The following is a 24,503-nucleotide window of genomic DNA, read 5'->3' as shown; positions in this document are numbered from 1 at the left end:
TTCTTTCTAGTGTAAAAAGGTCAAGCCTATTCAGCTCACTGTTCCTATTGTCACTGCAAACCTCCAACTAAACCAGTTGTGAAGCTGTAGAAAGTCAGCACTCCAGAAGAGATGGGTAGCGCCACTGGCCAGTAAGAAAGCTAGTTTCCAGTGGTTGTACATACGGTAAGATACCGGGCTTTGTGTTGAAATTCACACCTGCCTGCATGGCCAGCGGTAACTTCATATACTCATTATCATCGGTCTTTATAGCTAATTTACATCCTCCATGATACAGGTAACACGTTAGTCCTGGTCCCTTTCGTCAAAACAATAGCATTCTCAAGTAAAATAACACAATCCTAGCTTTTTTTTGGTAAAGAATATGATAAAACTAGCAACTGGCAACTCTAGATTTTTTTTTTTTTTTTGTTTTTTTTTTGCTAAACCGGGTGATCTATACAACACGTGTACGGATACACCCAAGAAAATCGGAAAACAAAACATCCCGGAGCTCTCGAGGCAGCTCCCCGTCCCCAGCCCATAAGGTACTACCGGCATGGTTAGCCACATACGTGGCCACCCAATCCGCAGCCTCGTTGGCTTCTCTAAACACATGTTTCGCCTGGATCACCCCTCCGTCCCTCATCATCAACCCGATATCGCGGACCAAGGGATGGTCGGCAGCACCAGCTCTCAGACTCCCCTGGATCCAACTAATGACCGTAGCCGAGTCACCCTCCAAGATGACTGATCTAGCTGAGAGCACATGCTGAGCGTGTCGAAGACCCGCCTAGGCAGCTCTCAGCTCCGCTCCAGGGACCGTACAGTCAAATACCTGACAGCCTCCTGCCGCCACTACCCTGGAGGTCGGGTCCCGAATAACAAAACCCGCTCCACCTATCGTGCCACCATCCAGCACGGACCCATCAAAATTGACTTTGAGGAAGCTTGGGGGTGGGGGCTCCCAGGTGAAAAACACCGTGTGAGAAACTGCCGAGGCAGAAGGGGAACCCCAGATATTCCGAGCTATCAAAAGTCCATCTAAGGAGAAAGCATGACTAAACTTTGCCGCCTGCGCCCGGGCGCTCTCCGCCACGAGCCTTGGCGACTTGCTCTGCTCACCAAAGGTTCAAGCATTCCTGGCCAGCCATATCTGGTATGCTGTGCAGGTCGCTCTAATCGCCTCTTGGCGAGTCAATGGGTTACCCGACCACCAGCGGATAGTTCGTAAGAACTGGTCCCCACGGGTCCAACCATCCCATGGTAGCCCCGCCGCACACCACGCCGCCCTCGCCCATATGCACTGAAACAGTACATGGTCCACCGACTCATCAGCTCCGCATGCCCCGCACTCTGGGGGCATCCTCAAACCCCGTTCGCTCAATACTGCTCTTGTCGGAAGTCGAACCCAAGCGACCTTCCATAAGAACAGTGCGACCCTCGGATGGAGGCCTAGGCGCCAGACCCAGGCACAATCCGGCCCTGGCTCATGCTCTGGCCGGAGCACACGGGAGAGGTCCCCCACCCTCACTCCGGTCCTGCACGACGTGCTCCACACCCGGGTATCCGGACCCACATACCCCGGGATCGGAAGGGACCTAACCCTCTCAGCCAAGTGTGCCCCAAACATGTGACCCAACCTATCCTCATCCCAGGCAACCCCGCCCGGGACAAGGAGGTCACAGACCCGCAGTCCCTTGACTGCCTTAATGTCAACCATAGTCGGCCAGCGTCTCAAGGGTAGGGCACCCACCCATGGGTCACCAACCACATCAATACTCTGCCCATTTCCTATCAACCATCTAGTGTTTTCCTCGACCATGGGAAGATATCTGGCAATCTCTCGCCACATGAATGAACAGCGACGCCCACTGCGAATCGCCCCTGCAGTGCCAGTACGATCATATCTGGTAGCCATGGTCTGACTCCAGAGACCCTGTGGCTCCAGCGTGAATCGAGCTGCATGTCGGGCAATCAGCGCCTCACGTCGCTCCACCAGAAACGAGACTCCGAGGCCACCCTCACTCACTGGTAGGCAGACACTCTCCCATGCCACTAGATGCATCCCGTGACCCCCTCCATACGACCCCCACAGGAAGCTCCGAAGTAGCCGCTCAATCCTCATTAGCACTGTTTTCGGAACTACTGTGTTGGCCATGAAGTGGACAGGCATGGAAGCTAGCACTGACCTAATCGGCGTCAATCTACCCATCATGGAAAGTGAAGATGCCCTCCAACCCTCCAGTCTGCTCTGAATCCTCTGCACCAGACCAGAACACTCCGCCACCCGCAACTCTAGATTGCCAGCAGAAATACTTCGGGCCGCCAATTTGGTTTTAAAGTGCAAGTGCATAGGAAAGGGGGAAAAAGCATAGAAACTGTCTCGATATGATTTCTAATGAAATCTTGCTTCAATAAAGCTTGTATAAAGATCAAAATCAGCACTGAAACTAAATGCCTAAAACAAGCTTTTAGTTGAGGCATCTAGCAGAAATCATGGTGAAGAGAGGACCACAGACGGATATTTCCCATTTTAAAATCCTAGAGATTTTCAGTGCATTGAGTTTGTGGCAGAGAGCAATATTTTGTTAACCAAAAAGCTGCAGCAAACAATATTTTCCAAGAACAAAGAATGCTTCCTAGTAAATCCCAGGCTTTCTAAATACTTCAGAAAAGAGGTTTGGCTTCCCAGATCAGCTAGCTAGCTAGCTTGCTTGCTTGAGGACTGGGTTTTCTATTATTCAAGGCCAGGTCGATGCAATTGACCGTCTGGAATATTTTAATACACTTAAGCTAGACCAGGTGCCATGACACCTTCAACTTAATCAGGGCACAAGGAAGGTCGTTGACTCTAACAACAGCAATGAAAATTATCAACAAACTATTCCAGGAGTGCACAATGCATGATCAAGGGCTTCCCAAGGAAAGCTTGCCTCAACCTGAATATGTTTGCCGCCAATTTTATTCTGCTCAAGAGAATATATTATAAATCATCCAGTCATGCCCTCTATTCATATTTAAATAAGAGTATGGGTTCAACCAGTTGAACACCGTAATAAAAAGGTTAACATTAATCATAATTACTATTTCCAAGTAAAATAAGCATATGTTTGTTCCACCCGATCTGACTAGTTAAACAGGACTAAATATCATACGTGGACGTATCAACCAGGGCACATCTTCTGCGGAATCTTACATAACCTCACGCAGATATTGGTAATTTGACTGCCATTCTCTGTACAAGCCAAGGCCTCTCCGGATCTGGGTCAATAAATGAGTGCAGGAGAAACTGTTCAGCTTCCTCATCAAGCAATTCTCTAGCCCATGTAACTCGGTTCGAAAGGCAGCATCCAGGCCCAAAGCATCTGTGGACAAGTTTAGAGAAGGAACATAAGAAAACCGCTACCTTCAGCAACCGAGCATTTCATGGTAAGGCAACTGTGCAAAAGAACTAACAGAAAGAAACCACTACTGATAATGATTGTTCCCCCAGGAAACAAACATACTGCCTTTTCGAAAAATCATGCTTAACTGTTGATGCGGTGCTTTAAAACTGTCTAATCTGGCAGTCAACCAAAGAAGTTTATTCAACTAGTTGTTGGTTCTGAGATGTTCATTCTAGCACCTATAAGAATGAGCAATGCCAAAGTTGCAACAAATATATAGCTGGAACCCTAAATAACCACATCAAGACTATCATTTTTTTGAGGAAACACCAGAATTATCATTGAAACTTGCTAAAATAGAATTGTAGGAAGCCCATTCCCAATACTCTCAGAAGTACATACCTGTACTCATAAAAACAGGCATTTCTCTCATTCTCAGGCTTGTCCCAGTTATGCCACCCTACAGGTTTAATACAGCAATCTATCCATGTGTATGCTAAAACAACTCTTCCAAAAGGACCCCATGGCCGCCCAAGATATGAATATGAACTGCTGCCAGTCCCAGTAATAATACATCTGCACGGTTTGATTGTGAGTACCACAAAATAGACATAATAACACTTATGCAGCAAAAGAGAAACATCAACTGGAAAAAAATAAATTACACGATCCTTTAGATCCGAAGAATTCCTGCTTTGTATTTAGATGTGAGAAAAAACGCATTCAACATGCACATGTTAATCAACCTAAACAGGCATAAAATTCAACAAAATAATAAGTCCAGTGTAAATATATTAATTATAAGATGTAGAAGTATTAACCAAGTATAACTTCATAAATCAAGTAATCAACAGAGAACTACATAACCCCGATAAATGGGTTATGTTCAATTGTTACTTTCAGTTAAAGCCAGAATATATGTGCAGCTCTCAAAATTTGATGCCAATTTATTAAATCACATAAATAATAAACTTAGATTGCAAGATGATAACCATACATAATACCTCTCATGTTCATCGCTCATGCCCAACTCTGGTAGCAATATTGATATTGTATCAGCTTATATCTCGATATATATTGGCAAATGGAGCTGGTTGGCATCCCTCTCTACATGGGAGAGGTCCTGGGTTTGAATCCAGGGGGTGGAATCCCCACTAGATTTCTCAACAAATGTATGAGATGAATTAGTCTATGTCAGCTGAAATAATGCAGGCCAGTATATTAGAATAGCTATTGGCGAGTACCTGATACTGATACAAACTGATATCTTGGCTGAGATCTCGGCCAAGATAAAAAAAATAGAAGTACACAAACTCGCTAGATGGATAAATCTGACATATAGACCTTTAGCCAACCATTCCTATTAAGTCATACATCCACTGTCACTGCAAGTCTACTCGAATAATCTATCAAGCCTCTTTGACACATGTTAAGGGTGCTGATTAGTGGAAGCTGCAGAACAGCAAGAAGGGCTTTCATGGAACAATGTTGTATCAAAAACAAGAGCACAGAGTCTAAGCTACCAATGAATATCAAAAACCCTTAAACCTAAAACATTTTATGGATGCCATTCATCTTAAAGTGACCTGAATACTGTCGGTTAATTGGAAATAACCTGTGAACTGCTGATAGGCAGTCATGAAGAGATCATGTAGGGTTTATAGAAACGACAAACTTTAGTTTCAATAAGAATAGTTTGAACTTTAAAGCCAAATCTGAGGCCTGTAAGAAAGTGAAAAAACTTCTTGATGATTTTAAAAGCACATTTGCACTTATAGAAAAACTTATTAAATTAAGCATACATTCAATGCTCCCATATCTTATCAACCAAAAAAACTAATGAGTCAAAACTACTAATCCTAATGCATAATGTAATACAATCTCTGGGAAAAGAAGGAAAGCAACAAACCTTAAAAACACATAGCCAGTTGGTTCTTGGGAAGATTTTCTACTTTGAGCAGTTATAAATCCTGCAGACTTGCAATGGATATGACAATGTTCCAGCAGGGCAGTAGCATTCCCAAAGATGAAGTCCACGCTTCCTTCAATATAACAATCTCTCAGATATTGTTTTCCATAATGCAAATACAAGGTATCCTGCATTTTGAAGAAATATATATAAAAATTCAAACAAAGTATATAGTCAATAAAAAGCTTAATAGCATTGTTAACATCAACGATCAATTAAACATGTAATGCTGTTTCCATTTTGGAGACCAAGATGAGATTCAAATCTTATGCTTTCAAATAAAGAAAGAACTCAAAGTACCACAAAGAAATAATTTGGCTAATTGTTAGAATATCATATGCTAAAATTAAGAAAGAGATAAAGGACACATGTATACACAAAAGGCACTGTGTTGCTGGTGACACTGTGCTTAAAAACACTATTATTTTATTAAATGGCAAGGAACTAATTTATACACTTCTATCTTATGAGATGCAATTCCATTGCTCTCCAAAATAATGTTCAAGAGACCTATTCCCGACAGGTGGAATTGAATAAACAAGAAAGTGCATATAGCATAATTAAAAGAATTATGCATTTATTCTTAACCACAAAATAATCAATTCAAAGTATCACATGCATCTGCACATGTCTGGCACTGATATCAGTTGAGTAAGGATAGTGTCGAACTTATTAACAATGAAATGCTGGAAACCATTTTTTCTTCTTTTTATCCCAAGTCTAATATAAGAAAGAGCAGCAAGAATAAAAACCCGCTGACTAACCTAAATTCTCAAGTGATTCATGAAATTTTTCCTCTCAATCTTTAAGAACCAAGAAAAAATATCACAAACTCCAATCACTTATCATCATGCCCAAAGCAATTATTCTATCAGTTTTTCTCATTAGGTGTGAAGAAAGAATAAAGAGTTTGAGCACTGGCCTTCAGCATTGCAAGTACCCTTTGATCAAGCAAAGGCCTTACAAGTCCCCAGAATATCAACTTATCATGGTATGTATCAGACCTTGGCACTTGTACTCTTATGCTCATCTTATATCCCATATGCTAATCGTAGGTCATTCATATGCTTCTAAATTTTGATTCAGCAATGACTCAGTGAAACCACATATATTTTGAAACAAGGTACCCAGTTTGATTTATACCAAGCTGGAATGGCAACAGCAATTCCAGTCTTTTCTCCACGATCAAGCCATCGCTCATTCCCCTCAAATTGGACCCATCAATTCAAAGTTACCCAGGAGCGTGATTCTAAGTTCAGAAGAATCCACGTAATCATGTAGATCTTTGTGACTGATTGTCAAACTAGTCAACCCTCTTCTAACCAAGGAGACTAAGTACAAGAAGGGCTTGCTGTGAAACCTAGAAAGCCAGATGGCAAGTAACAATAACTATCTATCCGGTTACAGTTCAAGTTTAGGCAAGCACATAGCAGCCCTCTAAGCTTCCCGTATACTTGAAGTATTAGACAAAGAGGTAAGATCACAGAATTTGGTATGAGTACCAGTGTTCATCTTAGAAGCACAGAGAATAAAATAGATATTGAAATGCATTCTCATTTATAAAAGTTCAAGCTCAATAGCTTGAAAATCTCTACCCATCTTAACTCAGGACTCAGATCCATCCCAACTCAAAATTGTCTTCCAACACTCTTTACTGAGTATTTCAGTGACATTGCATGAGCAACAATTTCCCCAGCAAAGTCACAAATAAATAAAATATCCTGCTTTTTCCCTTTTTCCTTTTTATGGCAGGATCTTTACTACTAAAGATACAAGAAGCTCAGGCCTAATCAACTACTTTTCTTATGATTATTTATCCAACAAAAAAGAGATGATTTCCCCTAGTTGCTATTCAGCTTCTAAAACTGCACTGATCTTTTGACCAAGGGATCTGCACAACTTGGAGTTTGGTGAAAGTATAGCACCACAAAATTACCTCATGCACCCAATGTGATACAATTAAAAATGTCTTCACCTATCTCTATTTTTTGGATAACTGATTCAGTATAATGAATTAATATGGGTCTAGCATGGATTATTCGGCTTATAGGAGAGTCGAAAATTTCAATAAAAATCATTAGATCTTCACCATTAACCAAGATCTAGAATCAACAAAGGCCCATCACTAACATTATTGTGGTGGATCAGACTCATTGCTAGAAGAGTTTAACTTACCGCAAATCTTTAAAATCTACTGTCAGAATCTAAAAGTCTGGAAAGTGTTGTATCTTTATATGACTGACATGGGTCTAGCATGGATTATTCAACTTATAGGAGAGAGTCCAACAAACCCCAATCTAAACAATCAGATCATGTAAGTCCTTTGAAGAACAAAATCCCATATAATTTATAAATCTTATCACTGCATACATCAAAAATAATGTATTTAACCAATTCAAAAAAAGGTTGTCTTATCGATATTGTTCATCTATCTAAACATGATAATCCCTGGATCAAAGTCATTTATTTTAAAATAAATAAATATATATATATATATATATATATATATATACACACACATATATATATATATATATACACACACACACACACATATATATATATATATATATATATATATATATGATATCCTTATTAAATCTTAATTTTCTTTATGATGTTTCAGTCAGAAGTAGCAAAAGATCATAAGTCATTATACTTTGATATGTTTTCTATAAATGAGAATTCTTCATTTGCAAGAATAGTAAAAGAATAGGCAGCCATACAAGAATTGATGCATGTTTGGCACCAATATGTCCAGCATATAGAAGAACCCAGGTATTATGTGGTTTTGTTCATGTAGAGGAAATGTTACTATTTGTTCAAAGATGAAAGAGGTCCAAAACATACTCACTTCCTCCGTACTGACGACTTGTAGCAACTGTCAGTGGTTTCATTTGCTTTGAAATGATTCGTTAATAGTTTTTCTATTCTAGCCATCAGGACCAAATACTGGATTGCCTATATAAGGTTGCTATATAGGTTCATACTGCAAATAAATCAAAAAGGCAGTCTACTTAGCATTGTGCGGCCAAATATATCACGTGCTTAGTATTGTACAACTAATATATGAGCCTTCTTAGCATTTTGAAGCCACATATATAGCTTAGTCTGCAGCGGAAGCGGGTTCAAGCTAAGAGTTAGCTTTGATGCCTGGTACAAGTATTAGTGATGTTAAAATATTAATTATTTTATAATTATTGCTATTAAGCATTAGGTACTAAGCAATAAGCACAAATTGCCATCCAAAAAATATTACTGTCAATGTTGTTGTTGCTGTTGTATTTAATATATTACATTTGTTTTAAATAGTTAAAATAATAACTGCATATGCACCACAAACAGCAAATACACTATGTGGTCCCTTGACCGCCCCCATACCATAACTGCCTTTTAAAATTCTGGAAAGTATGGCTGTATGGCATGTATGTTTTCATTTCCCCTTTTCCTAATTTATGAATCCTATGCATACTTAGTTTATTATTTAGTGCACCAATCTCTTCAAAGAAACAAGGCCAGCTTGGAGAGAAATTTATCATTGAGTGCACCAATCTCTTCAAAGAAACAAGGTCATCTTGGAGAGAAAAACTTACGTAGGTTTCTGAGATTCAGCCATCTCTCAGATTTCCAATTAATATTTCCCTTGTCCAGTTTTTTTCTTTTACCAGTCAGACGATAGTTTCTATCCCTCACCCACATTCATTATTTAATCCTAGACTAATTTAGAATTAGTGTACCATTCACTGCATCAATCTCTTTAAATAAATAAGGTAAGAAGAGACTTTGAGATTCAGTCATCTCTCAAATTTCGAATTAATATTCCCTTGTCCAATTTCTTTTTTCTCCAGTCAGGTCCTAGCAGACTTTAGACCATAGTTTCTATCCCTCATTCATGTTCTAAAACCCATTACTTAATCCTAGATTAATTTAGAAAATCAATACTCATTAGACTGATATAAATCAGTTAATCGATACAATTTCCTATCATTTGTTTTCAGGAACTTTTTTACAAGAACCTTAATTCAGGCCCTATAAATTTGAAGGCTAATAAAAGATTTTTTTTTCTTTTTCATGTTGAATCAAATTCCATCTTTCTATCTAGCAAATTTTTTTTGTCTCACTTTCTTAGCACCTAAATAAAACCTTATTTTTTCCTTCACTCCTTGGTAAGCAAAACATAGTCTTATTGTGGTTAAAGGGATATTTAGTTGTCTATATGAAGAAAAAGGAGGGGCAGAGACTCAAAAACTTTTAATCTTTAGTTGTAATAGTAGTGCTTTGTGTTTTCGTTTCATTTCATAAAATGAGACATCAAACAAGAGAGGATTACCTCTTTTTTAAAGAAAAAAAAGGTGAAAACTGCGATTTTGAAATCACTCCGCACAGATCCTGCCAATGCAAAGAGGATATAGGACAAACTGCAAGTGATGACATCTAAGTAAAGGTGATAAAGGTAGATATAGGCAAATCAACACTCCAAATCAAACTGAAGAGAATCTTCAACACTCAAATGATCAAATGCAAGATCAAACGATAGATCTGGAGAAAAGAAAAAAATCATGAAATTTAATTTAGACTGCTTAAAAAACACCTAGAAAATTTTGCAAGATCAAAAGCTTAGGTAGAACAAATATCTCCATTGCTCACAAATCAAACCACTTACTATAACTTGACTAGAAATCATAATTCTACCAAGAAATTATTAAAATTAGCCCTCAAATTGTTCAACCCACTTGCTCATTTTGCATCAAACTTTTTAGCAATACTTTCTAGCATAATATTAATTAACATTAGTTAAATAAAGTTGTATAACTGTCACTTGTTTGAACGAGCAGTTAGGCATTTCAAATGGATAAGTTACCACAAGTGATGCCTCCAAAGGAGCAGCTGGATGATTATATCACAATTTTTTTTTTCTCAAAGTTCATTCAATATAACTAATCTCCACTAATAGAAGAAACCAAGAGAAAGAGAGCCCCCTTCAATTAAATTAAAATCGAAATCCCGGATGAGATCCAAACCTCAATGCCCCTCGTCAACAAACATCTACACAAGCAATATCAAACCCTAAGCAAGACATAAGTTGCACATTTGTCTATTTCGCTAGATGTCGGGACGAGTCAAGCAAGATCGGTGTCCCCAATTCCAGGTGATTGCAATTAGATGTGCACATGTGATATACTTCTGGCAATTTTTATGCAATAAACAGAGTAGGAAACAGGTCCAAGCTGTCTAAGAAGAGGGAAGAACAGTACCTGCCATCCAAGAAACCTGCAATTATAAAAGGCACACCGGTCCGCTGTCACTCGGATCGCGACGGCCTGCCCCGAACCCTGCGTAGGAGTATCAGCAAGCGATGCCGGTGAGTACAATTCAAGAAGACAAGCCGAGGCCAGGGAGCAAAAGGGGGCAGCGGTTGGTACCTGGGGGCAGAATTCTCGAAGGTGATATTCTCAGCAATGAAGTCTTCTCCTTCGACAATGGTGCTCCCACATCCGAAGGTCCCCGTGCCGATCACACGAGATGACTAAGAGAAGAAGGTAGGCTAATGGTTGGCGATCCGAAGCCCAGAGAATTTTTCGGATAGAAATAAACAGATGGTAGTAAGAGGTTAGACCTGGTGGTGGTTGATGCGGGTGGCGGTGTTGTCCCAGGAGAGGATGGTGGTCTCGGGCTGGGAGGCGGCGAGGGTGATGAGGTTCTTGGTCTTGGGCACGTACACCGCCTCCCGGTAGAACCCCGGCGCCACCTGGATCACCGTCCGCACCCGGTTCGACTGCGGCACTGCATCGATCGCCTCCTGGACGGTTCGGAAGTCCCCGCTCCCGTCCGCCGCCACCCTCAGCACCCGACGCGACATCGCCGCCGCTTCTTCTTTCTCTCTCGTTGGTTTGTTGCGCTCGTCCGTTGTTCTCGGTCGGAGTTTTCTGTTTCACTTGTGATTAAATTCCACCGCCATTTCTCTCTCCCACTGACAGATTCTCTTTGTCGCTGGTGCTAAAGATAAAGATGGGCTGATGAGAATACGAAGTGGAAACTTTTGCCGCGGCTTCACGACGTCCTTGAATCATAGCGAATCTATGCCACTGGCCGAGTCCTCACTTGAATGCCGAGCCGACTCCATCCTCCACAACAAATAGAGAGAGAGAGAGAGAGAGAGAGAGATTCGCCTTGCAGTGATCATGGATTTGGATGGAAAGCTAAAAAAAGTTGAAGAGGTACAACTTTTGCTTCAGTATCGCGCAATCTTTGTGGCTGGACCATACGCATGTTCTCTTCTTGAATTTTAGCCTTGTTCGTTTGACATTTGTTAGGATGAAGAGATGCCACCATCCTACATTTCTAGAAATGAAGTAGAGTTATGAATATTGTTGAGGAAGTGCTAGTTTAGAAAAGGTTTTAATAATTTTTCTGTCCTGTACATTGATTAGTTTGAGCCATGTTAAATTCTTTAAGAATCACATGAATTGTCCGGTTGCATGAATATAACAAGATGGCCTTCAAAATGGCTAAAATAAGGGATTTTCTTAATTACTGAAGTAGCCTGTGCTAAAATATAATGCTACTAGTTCAAGTAATAAATTTATTGAAAGATATATTCATGTGTTTGGGGACGAATGTGGTTCCAAACAGGACAATATTTTTTTTCCTTTTTTTTTGAAGAAAAAAGAATAGATTGTGGGGCTGCTTGGTACTATTTTTCAGTTCCAAAAATCCAAAAAATAAATGAATTGGGCTGAGCGCATGTACGATGAAACTTTTTATTTTAAAAAAAAATATAAAAATTTTTAGGGCTTTCAATAAAAAGTATAGACATATCAGGAATAACAGAAATTTTGCACAAACACTATCTTAAACACCACCAAGCAGTGTATGATATTTCGCTAAATTGGTAGAGTAATGAAAACACAAAATCAACAAAAATAACGCACAGGCCCTAAGTTATATAAATTATATTACTATGATGTTGTACGGTGAAGATCAATTTTGTTGCCCTCGACAAGCATTGAGATTATTTTGACTCTGGACTAGGCATTTTAACCAAAAAAAAGAAATGGCACCATGTGAGAATGCAAAATCAAGAGCATGGAACAACAGCAGTCTGTTGAGCATGTTTAAAATGAAGGATCGATAAGATGAACACAAGGAAAGAAAGGACAAAAAAATGCAACCGAGACTCCAAAATAAAGAAAAAAATTGAAATGCAAATATGGGTTTCATGTGCATGGTGCATGAGGCCCTTGAAGTCAGGCTCCTATGCTAGTTTTTAAGGCTTTCACAGTATCATAGTTGCAAGAATATCTTAAGGTTTTGATCCAACCATGCACAATTTTTTGTGCTTGAATGCACCATACCCTGACACACACTGCAGGTAATGAAATTATTCAACTTATGTTAGTGGTTCCACCTGCCTGGTTATAAACTGGAAAGTTCTTAGCTTAAACTTCAAAGCTGAACAGCTCCACCCCTGTTCCTGAACCTCTTTTATCCTTGTTTTTTTTTCTGGTAGGAAGGAAAAAACAAAGATAAAAGAGGTCCAGAAACAGCTTGAGGAATTGGAACATGCTGGAGAAACAAAAAGATTGGGACATACAAAGAAAAGGATTTAACCAACAAGGATGTTGTCTTAAGAATCAACTCATGGTTGGCTTGAGGGCAATTATAACAGCAGCCAATTATATGAAACACACCAATTATCTGCTTGTTACAACAACATTTGTTCTTAATTTTGAAACCATAATTATGGGTCTCTAGTCACCATCGGGGAAACCCTCCGAGTATGTTTTTTATGTGATCACAACAGAAGTTACTGTGGATGGAACTAGAGGAGTAAAGCTAGAAAGGTTTCCAAGAAACAAAAACCATTACACGTTTCTCTCATCTGCTGTCCTAACTCATAAAACAACACATGCCCGAAATCAGGCACTCGATCACTTACAAGGCCTCATCTTCTTGCATTTCCTGTAATTAATTGGAAAATGTGAACAGGCTGCATGACACAAGTGAAAGTAGATCAGATGTTAACGGAAGGCATGCTAAGTCAGCAAACTTAGCAACCAAGGTGCGATTGCATATATCTTTCAGTCCAAATAAGTAAGACTACATGCGGCAAGTTAAATGCATGCAGTTCTCAGGCCCACTTTTAAAAAGACAAATTCCTTCAGGAGTTTCTCCCAACCTGATACAACAATGATGAATTGGTACATAATGTGATCAAAATAGGATTAAAGCAGCTTCTTTCTCTCAAAGAAGGTCTTTAGATGCCATAACTGCAAGCCCGCCACTGATAAACATACAGCAAGTGAAAGAAAACTTAGCCATGCCATCCTAGAATTTGTCGTTCTGTTCATTCCCTGCATTGCTTCCTCACTGAAACATTATCAGGAAACAAAAATTCAATGCATGCTAATGACAAGCAAGGCTACTCAATATTTGATGAAGGCTTCGCAACCTAGTGGGAAAGTGGTCTAAAGATGATGAAACCAACAAAACTTATCAGTTCCTTTAGCATTTTAAAGTCGGAATTAATTAGCCAAACTTTATATAATGTAACAGATTGAAAGCTGCTCGCAAGAGATAATTACTTTCGAAATCAAGAGATAATTACTTCTGAAATCAAAAAAGAAAGGAACCATTCACCATAGACCACCATTCTCTTAGAGACAAAATAAGAGGGAAGGGTAGTTTTAGGGTTGATTCATAAAAATTCAACAGAACATCCTGGTTCACATCTGGACAGATAATCTGCACTGACTCAGATCTGTCCTGCATAGACTTGATAATAGCCCCCCATTTGCTTCAGTTAGCTTTGTAAAATTTTCACTCTAATAAAGAATCTTTTTCTCAAATTGAAGAGATGTTTAAATATCATATGTATTACCTTAAACGAAGATAGAACATATCATCATGGATTGACTGAACAGTATCCCTCAGTTGCAACAACTCCAGCTCTACGCGCTACAAAAGAAATCATAACACAGACAGATTAGAGCAAATTCCGGTGCCAGCTTGCAACAAACTGAATCTATGGATTAGGCTTTCCCCGTTGCACAATAAAGAAATAGTTTTCTCTTCCAGGGACAAGAGGCAGTTTTTACATCCTGTAAACCATCTTCCAGGTAAAGGTCAAACAGACAAAACTCATAAATGAAAAACCATGTTTTGAAAGAAAGCATTCATTGTTCAAGAAGCTTAAGGAATTCAAGTACCTGACGATTAGAGATATGGAAAGTTAAGGAGGGGGGAAACCAAAAATTTTCATCCACATAAAAATGAATGACAATATTTTTATGTTGTTCACATCATGTAACATATCAGGACCAAAATGCTGACAGATACAGAATAACAAGGAAAGAGCAACTTCTATGGCCCAGCCCCTTCTCAGGAATATGAGAAAAGATGAAATTGTATGATGATTTGAACACCATATGGCATCTAGGATAAAGAATTTAAAAAGATCATTTTGCATGCTCATTTTCTTGGTTAAGGATTGATAAATGTCCAACTTCATCAAACAACTTACCTTTCACAAAAACAACTCAAACAAATTTATTGTCATCATCATCAACAAAGCCATCTCCCATCAAAAATGTGGTAGGCCAATAGAGCAAAATTATTGAAAAGGTAATGTAAAAGAATTGAGATAAATGTTCAACTTCATCAAACATATTACCTTTCACAAAATCAATTCAACAACTTTATGTCATCATCATCAACAAAGCCTTCTCCCATCAAAGATACTGTAGGCCATAGAGCATAAATATTGAAAAGGTAATGTAAAAAGATTGAGCAGCTTTCAGCAAAGAGGACATCTCTTGTAACTTTGTACAACTAAAAATGAGGATTTCCTCCACATTTTTTCTGACTCTCCAATTCTTTAACTCCACTGTGGGACATTTCTCCTCTTCCAATTCATAATCACCTCTTATTTCTTTCCCTTATAATTGGATGATAAAGAACAATAAACATGCTCATTTTCTTTAACCTATCTCCCTTAAGTGAGAATTAAGCTAAATATGTATTAATTGATTCATAAGCTAAGCCCATCATTTGGTGTGTCAAATCTGGATCACACACTCCAAATTGAAGTACCATATCATGGACTTCTATATCAGTACAATATTAATACCTTCTCTTCTCCTTCTCTTTATACTATCCAAACTCTTCGGAACTCTTTAAACAAAAAATCCACTTGAGCTTAGTAAGCACCATTATTTAAATAAACTAATCAAAAGAGATAGATAAAGTGGGCATCTTAACTTATGTGTATCCCAAATAAAACTCGAAGTGTTGGAAGTAATCTTTTATTTTTATCCAATTAACCATTTCATGGAGACCAATATACCTCATAACCTACCAGCAGCAAAATCATATGACCCAAGGTCTTTGGCACAGCCATGAACAGACCAAAGATCAGTTCTAGTTCACTTTTTTTGTCATTAGTTTAATGGTTGTAACCATCATATTATAAGTGTTCTACTTTAGCTTCTCAATCTCTTGATACTTTGTTCTGTTGAACTAGAAATAAGTAATAACGCAAGGGCATGGCTTGTAAACATGTGATGTTACACAAGGGATTTTGCAAGAGGTCAATCTACTCTATGATAAATAGCATAACAACTGATGAAATTCCTTATAAACCTCCTGTAAAAAAGATGCCAGCCCATGGAAACCATAAACATCTCCCTTGGATTGTGGCGTAGGCCACTCTTTTATAGCTCACGCTTTCTCAGGATCCAGTTTCAAGCTATCTGCTGACAAAATGAAGCTAAGAAACACCACCTCATCGAACAAGAAAGAGCATTTCTTCAAATTGATATAGAGCTGCTCCTTGTAAAGAACCTCCATAACTTGGCGTAAATGAATCAAATGCTGAACTATAAATGAATATGTCATCAAAGTACACAGCTACAAATGATCCTGAGAAAGGTTTAAGTACCTCTATCTTAACTTGCATAAAGGTGATGGGTGTATTTCACAATTCAGACTGCATCACCAGCTATTCATAAAGTCCATCCTATGTTTTGAAGGCAGTTTTTCATTCATCGCCACTCCTCATCCTAATTTGATGATTCCCACTCCTTAAATCTAGTTTAGAGAATACCTTGGACCCAACAAATTTATCAAGCTTGTCTTCAAACCAACATATAGGAAATTGATACTTGATGTTAATTTGTTTATGGCATGGTTGTCCACACATATTCTCCATGAGCCATCCTTTTTGGATGTAAGCAAGGTTGGAACAGCACAAGGATTCTTGCATTCACTCACCAACCCCTTGCAATTAAGTCCTCTACTTGCTTTTGGATTTCAGCATGCTGTAGCGGTGGTATTCTATAAGCTGCAGGTTTGGTAAAGCTTTTCTCCCCCAGGATCAAATCAATGCCATGTTGGATACTCCTTAATGGTGGCAACCCTGTAGGCAAATCGTTACCAATTAGCTCCCTTAAGTCCCCCAATAGCTGCTGAATTTCCGATGCATAATCACCAAATTCTAAAGACTGCTCATCTTCTAGACTTTTACCAACTAGTGCATATATAATTTCCAATTCTTTGCTTGCAACTTCAAACTTCTCAGTAGTCAAAACTCCACTAACCTTGCTACCCTTAGGGGTATTAGAGACTTCTTCCCTAAGAGGATGCAAAATATAGTTCTTATTTTCCTCTGCAAAATAAATAAATGTTGAGTCGACCATAATGGATCATATCCTTATCATACGACCATGCCCTGCCCAACAAAATGCAACATGCATCCATAGGCACTATGTCGCACATAACCTCATCTTCAATATTGCCACCCATTGTGAATTTAACTAAGCATTTAGGAAGTAACTGGTATCTCATTTCCTTTCCAAATCATGCAATCTTGTAGGGGTTGGAATACTTTTCAAATAGGCAGGCAGCATTCAACTTTTCCATAACATCTTTTATAACAAGGTTCTCACTATTACCTTAATCAAGAATGACATTGCATGCCTTGCTACCATAAAGAACAAGAGTGCGAAAAATATCATGCCTTCTCCAATCTTCTTTCTCATCTCTAGGCAATACCATCATATGACGCACTATCAAAGATTTTTGCCTTCTACCGGATAAATGTCAACATCATCTACTTCATAATGGTACTCATTAAAAATTAGATGCGGAAAAGCTGCTTCTTCCTCCTCAAATCTACCAAGTTCACCCTTCTCTATGGGCATGCATAGGAAGTGGGTCTTTTTCTCCTGACAAGAGAAATAACATAATTGCAACTTGCTATTTGTCTTGGTGAAACTTGAACCAAAAGTGTTTTGTGCGCCGTATTTCGCTATTTCTTTTTCCTTCTCACCCTAGTCAACGTTAGCAACATACCTGCTACCCTTTTGGCTCGATACAACTTTTTGCCCATCTGTGGAGTTTTTTGTCTCTAAAACAGTCTTTACAAAACTTGAATTCCTCTGTATTGCACCCTCAATCCTTTCCAACAAAGGCCATCTCTGTATGCCATACTCGCCTTTCTACCATTAAGGTATATTGTCGAGCATCCTCTAGGTTGAACAAACAAACCACTACCATCTCATCTCTAACGGATTTATTTAATCTAGCAAGATAATGAGATGTTACTTGCTCTTCAGACTCGTTTAAACCAACCCAAATAGAGAGATTGTTGAATTTGAAAGTGCATTTCCTCAACAGTCATGCCTCTTCGTTTTAATGAGTGGAATTGCTCATACAACTCCATGTAATTAGCTGGCAAAAATTATGCAGCTTCGATTTCTTGCATTCCCATGTGCGAACTTTTTGGCCTTCCTTGTTTGGCACGTTGTTCTTCAACCCTCTTCTACCACTGAAGTGTAGCACCCTTCAATTCAAGCTTCATAGACAACACTTTTTAATCTTCAGCCATGGGTTTCCACCCAAAATAAGTCTCTAAGCTAGCTTCCTAGTCCAAAATGCTCCTGGTGCATTTTTCCATTAAAACCAGAAACTTCTAAATTGACTCCTCCATTCAAAGCAAGTGCACGTACTAACCTCTCCTCACATCTACCTTGTACTGCTTGATAGTAGGTCCAGTATCACGGAAGGGATTTTCCTCTTCTTCTAAATCTTCATCCATGGTGCTATCTTCCAATATGTCTAAGGGTTCATGGTCACCTTCCGGAGTCTATATACTGGCTTTTACACCTTCTCCTCATTGAAGGGCTTGCACAGTCCGCAACAAATCTTCAATCATATGTCTCATCTCAGCCATATCTCTTTATTGTCCCTGATTTCCTCGACCACCTCTACCTCTTTCACATCCAGCCTTGGCTTTGATACCAATTTGACCTAGCAAGAATGGAATTCTAGCAAGAACAAGAGAAATTACAGCAAAGAAAGCATAAAACTGAATTAGGAATGAAAGCAATCTAGGTTCAAGATCCCAAGGAATTCTTAGATCTGTATTATTTTCATTAGAAGGCAAAAAAAGAACTTACAAAGACTCTTAATAGACCTTTTATATAGGATAATAAAAACTTATGTAATGAAGGGTTGTGACGCTAGGGTTATTAGAGACCTGATATAAAAGGTCTATTAAGAGCCTTTGTAAGCACTTTTGTTGCCGTCTTATGAAAATAATATAGATCCGAGAATTCCTTGAGCTCTTGAACCCAGAATCATTTCATTCCTATTTCCTAATTTAGTTTTACGCCCTCTTTAATATAATGTCTTCTGTTCTTGCTAAAATTCCATGCTTGCTGCATCACTAAACCTTAGGGTAGCCTGCTGCATGTTAGAAGTTACTGGTAATGCCACATGATACGAAACTGTCTTTTTGCTTAGACATATCTTAAATGACACTATCATATACTTCAACCAGTCAATATGATATCATGCTTTTATTTCCACCTTATCCTTAACTGTTTAGTAATTGCTAGAACATGAAAATAACCCTCCATGATGCCCTTCCTAACATGAAAGCAATACTAGCTTCCAAAAATTGCTATTTCAAAAATCCTTTGCACCATCCTATATCATAACCTCTTTGCATATTCTTTATTTTAGATAAATGATGTAGTTAAACCATGTTTCCTTTTGTACAAAAGGAATAAGTGCAATGTCAATGTACGCAACTATTGGCAGCATTTTTGTAAATGATGCAGCAGCCTCTATAAGTCTCATTTTCTCCAAGTTAAATAATGAAAGAACGAGGTGCTATCAATCAAAGGGGAGTAAAAGCTGATGCTACCTAAAACAAGGAGAGAGAAGTTTTATTTGAAATTTGTAGATCACTTTAATATGATATTCGTAGAATAAAGGAATTAGAAACCAAACATTATTTATATTGGAACTCTGGATTTGAATTGAAGGCAAATTTAACAGGACCCTAGAGGAAAAGAATTGGTACATAAAGTTCAATTTGATATATGGAGACATTTGGCTTTTTTATCAAAGACTTCGTAAATATGAACATATTTTTAGAAACTTTTACCATAAATCTTTTGCTTGAGTAGAGACTAATGCCATTTTTTTATTGCTTTATCTTCATCTAATAAACTAGAGATAGGGTTAAGGACTATTAGCCAATTAATTGTTGGATGGGGACTTTAAAAACTAATTTGCTTCAAAGAATTCAGCAGCTACATAACTGTATAGGGTCTTTGCTCGCCTGCTTGAATATAGGAAATCTATTAGGTGCCCTTTGCTTGCTTTGTGTTTTGAATAGATTTTGATATTTTCCTATGTGGGGTCTCATAGAGATATGAATTTGCTACTCTAACAAGTCCTACATTTTGTCAAGAAATATTTATAAGTCTTATCCATTTCTTTTTTCTTTATTTTTCTTAGAGAGAATAATCTTGAAGCATCTTAGTTAGCTGAAGAGTTCAATTTAGCAAGATTTCAAATCTTGTAGGATAGGACTGTCTCAATTTTTCCATGGAATAGGATGAGCCACCGTTCTGCCCTGTCCAAATATCTGGAGAATAGGATGTCCTAAGATAAGATTTGCTGAATGGGATTTGGCAGGATAGCACACAGAATGGTACCCCATCATCCTAGTGTCCACAGGACAACCTGCCGGAACTTGAGCCCTTGCTATTTAGTAAGTCTCATTATGTTATAAGTTAAAAAGGCAATAAGAAGAGAATACAACCACTTTTAGTGATAACAATGAATATTATTGTTACTTTCTTCCTAGCTATCTCTTCTTTGTCTCTCTCTTCTATTCTCCATTTCACCTAAGATCATGTATATCTACACCTCCAAGAGAACAAACTTATTCCACTACTTTATTTTTTGCTTAAATAATAAATTTGGATTTCATAGAACTTTTGAGATCTAAGATTTATTTCAGCTCTCCACCTATCGTAGGTCTTATCTTGTAGATTAAAGGTCATCACACTTGACGAACTCAGCTAATTACAATGGTGAATTAAATTGGGCAAATTCAAATCTAAATTTTATGACAATAGGTCAAATTTAAGTTGAATTATGTTAGACCAATCCATCACGCTCTAATTCAAACATCACCCCACCCTCTCCAAGTTTGTTAGAACAAGTTCATTAGGGAAATGGATTTGCTTGAAAACTATTCTCATGTTGATTTCAATCCCTACAAGAAATCAGCATGCTCTACATGGAATAGAACCAGACATAAAACTAGAGTTTGTCAAACAAATTTTCACCCCAACTACTATAAAGGTAGATGGTACCAATAATATGAAAAGCATCCACAATATAAAGTTAAGGCAAGTGCCTAGCAGCCCCTTCTAGACAGATTGTCTAGGCAGTCAAGGAAGACATCTTCTATGATCATGCCAAACAACCATGTTATTTTAGATGATTTAAGAGATCATATTCATCTACTAAAAGAAACTTCATTGTCAAAATAGAACATGAGTTTTGCCTGTAAAAAGTCTTCCAAGAAAATGAAAATAGATGAGGACTCCAAAATACTTATCATTTATCTAAGATTCATATGCAAGAAATCTTGCAATATCACCATCCCAATGACTAAGCTTACAATGCTACCTAACCTAATTCTGACCATCATTGGCCCATTAAAATAATCCATTTTGACTTCAATGATATGTTCATCTCATAATTTTGACACTTATCAGCAGTAGCTAGCTAGCACACAGAACCACAGAAAAAGAAACTGTGGATTTACCATGATAAAACAAAGGCATACATGGATCAAAGACATAAAACCATATAGGCCTATATGAGTACTCCAAATAACTATGGAATTTTCCACATTATACTTCCTATGGAAATAATATGGATAAAGATCCAAACCACTAACAACATCCCTCGGTAAACAACAAGGGCAAGGAATGGGAAGCCAAACTGGCATCATCTCATCACACTTCTTTGATTGTGGCACAATCCATTATCAGCGTATCACACTGTACACCATAGTTACATGCCAGCATAATATTAAAACAGCTTCACTGAACTAGAGGAGGAAATCAGGTGACTTCTATCTTCTTCTCCGTCTATTTAAGACATTGTCGTTTTCTATGCTCTTTTGTGTATGTGGGTGTGTGCGCACACGCTTGCAATCACGGACGTGTGTGCAGATGAGGGGGTATCTTAATTTAAAATAACTATTCAATAGCATGACAAGATCCCGCAACTAATAACTAAATTCCAACCATGAACATTTTTGTCAGATAACAGATTATAAAGCAATACATATATCCAAGAGAATACATAATCATTGGCAAATCATATAATTCCAGCCGATAAAATTGTCAAAACATCAAATGAGTTGCTTACATCAAGGTGCCCCTTCCTAGCAATACTTGTCCAGTCTTTGGCGGCAACGCCCGTCCTCAAGTCGAACTCGAGCGTCACCGTGGTCGGCGGCTTGTGGTCGGGCGTCCAAAAACACGCCAAGTAATCCCCAGCCTCCATCGCAGTGAAAGCAAAATTCCCAGCCTCCACTTTATCCGCGGAGTGGATGCTATTCCCATGGGGCGACGAAATCTGAATAAATTCCAAATAATAAAAAACATAATAGAATTAAAACGGGGAAAATAGGTCGGATCATAATAGAATATAGGATCTGGGATTGAGGAAAATGGGAACTAGGGTTAGTTATTATACCCGGACGGTGACGCGGTGGGAGTCGGGAAGGGGGCTGGAGTCGTCGGGGTTGACGATGTTGTACTTGCCGACGGCCATGGCGTGGAGCTTGATGTCCTCGGAGATGCACTTGGGTTTGCCCGATTGGAAGTCGAAGCGGAGGGATCCGGTGGGAAAGGCGAAAAGAGAGGCCACCGCCAGGGCCAGCGCCAAGCGGAGACCCGCCGATCCTCCTCCTCCTCTAATTCCTAGCCCCATCTCGTCCTGATTCACAGAAGGACAAAAAGAAAAAGATTGGACGCTCTCCTTTCTTTTCTTTTCTCCTTCTCCACTCCTGTGGTCGGATGGAATCGGGAGGCGGTGGATATGGGGCGGAGGAGATCGGAGAGGAGATGCGACGCCGCTGAGAACGTGTGGGCATGGGGCGGAGGATATCGGGGAGGAGATGCGGAAAAGAAATACGCCGCTGGCTCCTGCGACGCGAACCCATGCACGGTGGGCTGGGTCAGCTAGAACTCGCCTGATCCAAGCTGTGCTTGGGCTTGGGCTGTGTTCAACGGATTGGCGGGCTTTATTTCGGATTATTAACAGTGCTGTGATTGTAGTTAGGGGGCGTTTGGTAACCCCAATAGGATCACCACGGTGATTTAAGATCTCCAGTGATTCGAATACTAGGTGATTTAATCCCCAGTGATCTAAGATCAATGTGTTTAGTAGGCTATGGTCCATTGATTAAAAATATCTGGATATCCATGAGTAACTTGTTTGGTATGGTACGGAGATCCAAGATCACCGACTATATAATACCACAAATATCCTTGATATATCTTAGATGGATTTTTTATGTATTTTTAATTCTCATAAATAAAAAATGTAAGTCAATATGCTAATTCTTATAATAGCTCCATAATTTTGTCACATATTCTACTTTTAGTAACCCTTATTATATATTTATTAATCATATAAAATATATTATAATAAAATATTAATATATTTATCAATATATTAATTATTAATATGTTCTATAAAAATATATTTATTACTCCTATAAATTATTAATCTTACAAAAATATGTTATTTTTCATTATAGAATTAATATTTTTATTTATACTTATAATAGATTTTTTAATACTAATAATTATTTTGAATAGAAAAATAAGGTAAATAGGAGTAATATATTAAATATTTTCATTATATAAATATAAAATATAATAATATATTTCTACTATAATTTAAAATTATTCTTCAATAATAATAGGATAATAATATGATTAGTAATATATTATAATATAATATATATATCATTAATATAATATATAATATCAACATAATATTATATATATATTATATTGATGGTATATTGATATTTTTCTGCTAAATTAAGGGGTATTTTTGTCTTTAACTTTCAATCCAAGATCACTGTCATGGGGTGATCTTGGATTCATGACCTCAAGGACGGGTATTCCATCATCGAGTTGGGCGGTGATTTGAAGAGTGGAGGTGATTTAAGATCACTGCTACATAGGATCACTATGGTGCAACCAAACGCGGTGATCTCATTACCTCCATCCATATCATCCTTGATCCTGGGACGATCATCTCATACCAAACGCCCCCTTAGGTTGTATTGGAGCTCAAGAAAGCCATCCTGAATAGAAATTATGGATTCTCGTTAGGATTGGATTAAGCTGGATAAGCCCCGACTTAGGTTGGAGTTAAATGTTGTCTTGTTAGATTGGGTTTTCAGTTCCTCCTAGCCGGAAATTGAATACATTAGATGATTTTCACGTATATTTTAATCCAGACCCTATTGATCCAATGATTGGATTAGTTCCAGCTCCATGTTCAGGTAAAAGATTTTTCATGAGATCCATTGAGTCTATAAATCGGATTCAAAATATATCGACTTTTTGCTTGCTTGACCGTCTCCGAATTTGGGCTAAATATGAACAGAGACCAAGTCCGGATGACAAAAACAGTTCACAAACGTGATAGCTTCAACACTAACCAAGTTTTAATTGATTTGACCTTGACAAAATTAAATGCTAAATCCTGAGTAAACTATTGGACAATAAGGTCCTAAAAAATCATTAAAACAAAAATAAAGTACATAA

General features: G+C 38.3%; 2 protein-coding genes across 3 annotated transcripts; both read right to left on the bottom strand.

Moving 5' to 3' along the window:
- Positions 1–2,918: 2,918 nt before the first annotated feature.
- LOC103718283 (pectinesterase 31) lies at positions 2,919–11,677 on the bottom strand. Of its 2 annotated transcripts, none has more exons than XR_005512638.1 (6): positions 10,955–11,677; positions 10,761–10,864; positions 10,593–10,670; positions 5,278–5,465; positions 3,771–3,944; positions 2,919–3,347 (listed from the first exon to the last, which is right to left on the bottom strand). XR_005512638.1 is itself a non-coding variant. In XM_039128582.1 (6 exons), the coding sequence occupies exons 1-6, from the start codon at positions 11,195–11,197 to the stop codon at positions 3,185–3,187; spliced, it is 951 nt and encodes a 316-aa protein (XP_038984510.1). In that variant the 5' UTR covers positions 11,198–11,670; the 3' UTR covers positions 2,919–3,184. The 2 variants fall into 2 exon arrangements, 1 of the variants encoding a protein (XP_038984510.1); XM_039128582.1 differs by having other exon boundaries at positions 10,593–10,675; positions 10,765–10,864; positions 10,955–11,670.
- A 1,681-nt stretch (positions 11,678–13,358) lies between these two features.
- Positions 13,359–22,854, bottom strand: LOC103718306 (transmembrane emp24 domain-containing protein p24delta7-like). Its single transcript, XM_039128577.1, has 4 exons — positions 22,411–22,854; positions 22,081–22,290; positions 14,219–14,295; positions 13,359–13,707 (listed from the first exon to the last, which is right to left on the bottom strand). Exons 1-4 carry the CDS (start codon positions 22,645–22,647, stop codon positions 13,563–13,565), a joined length of 669 nt encoding a protein of 222 aa, XP_038984505.1. The 5' UTR covers positions 22,648–22,854; the 3' UTR covers positions 13,359–13,562.
- Positions 22,855–24,503: the final 1,649 nt, after the last annotated feature.

Source organism: Phoenix dactylifera, chromosome 8 (genome assembly GCF_009389715.1).
Source record: "Phoenix dactylifera cultivar Barhee BC4 chromosome 8, palm_55x_up_171113_PBpolish2nd_filt_p, whole genome shotgun sequence".
In the NCBI taxonomy this organism is placed as follows: Eukaryota; Viridiplantae; Streptophyta; class Magnoliopsida; order Arecales; family Arecaceae; genus Phoenix; species Phoenix dactylifera.
The sequence above is the reverse complement of the archived record's forward strand: the minus strand, read 5'-3'. Positions and strand labels throughout refer to the sequence as shown.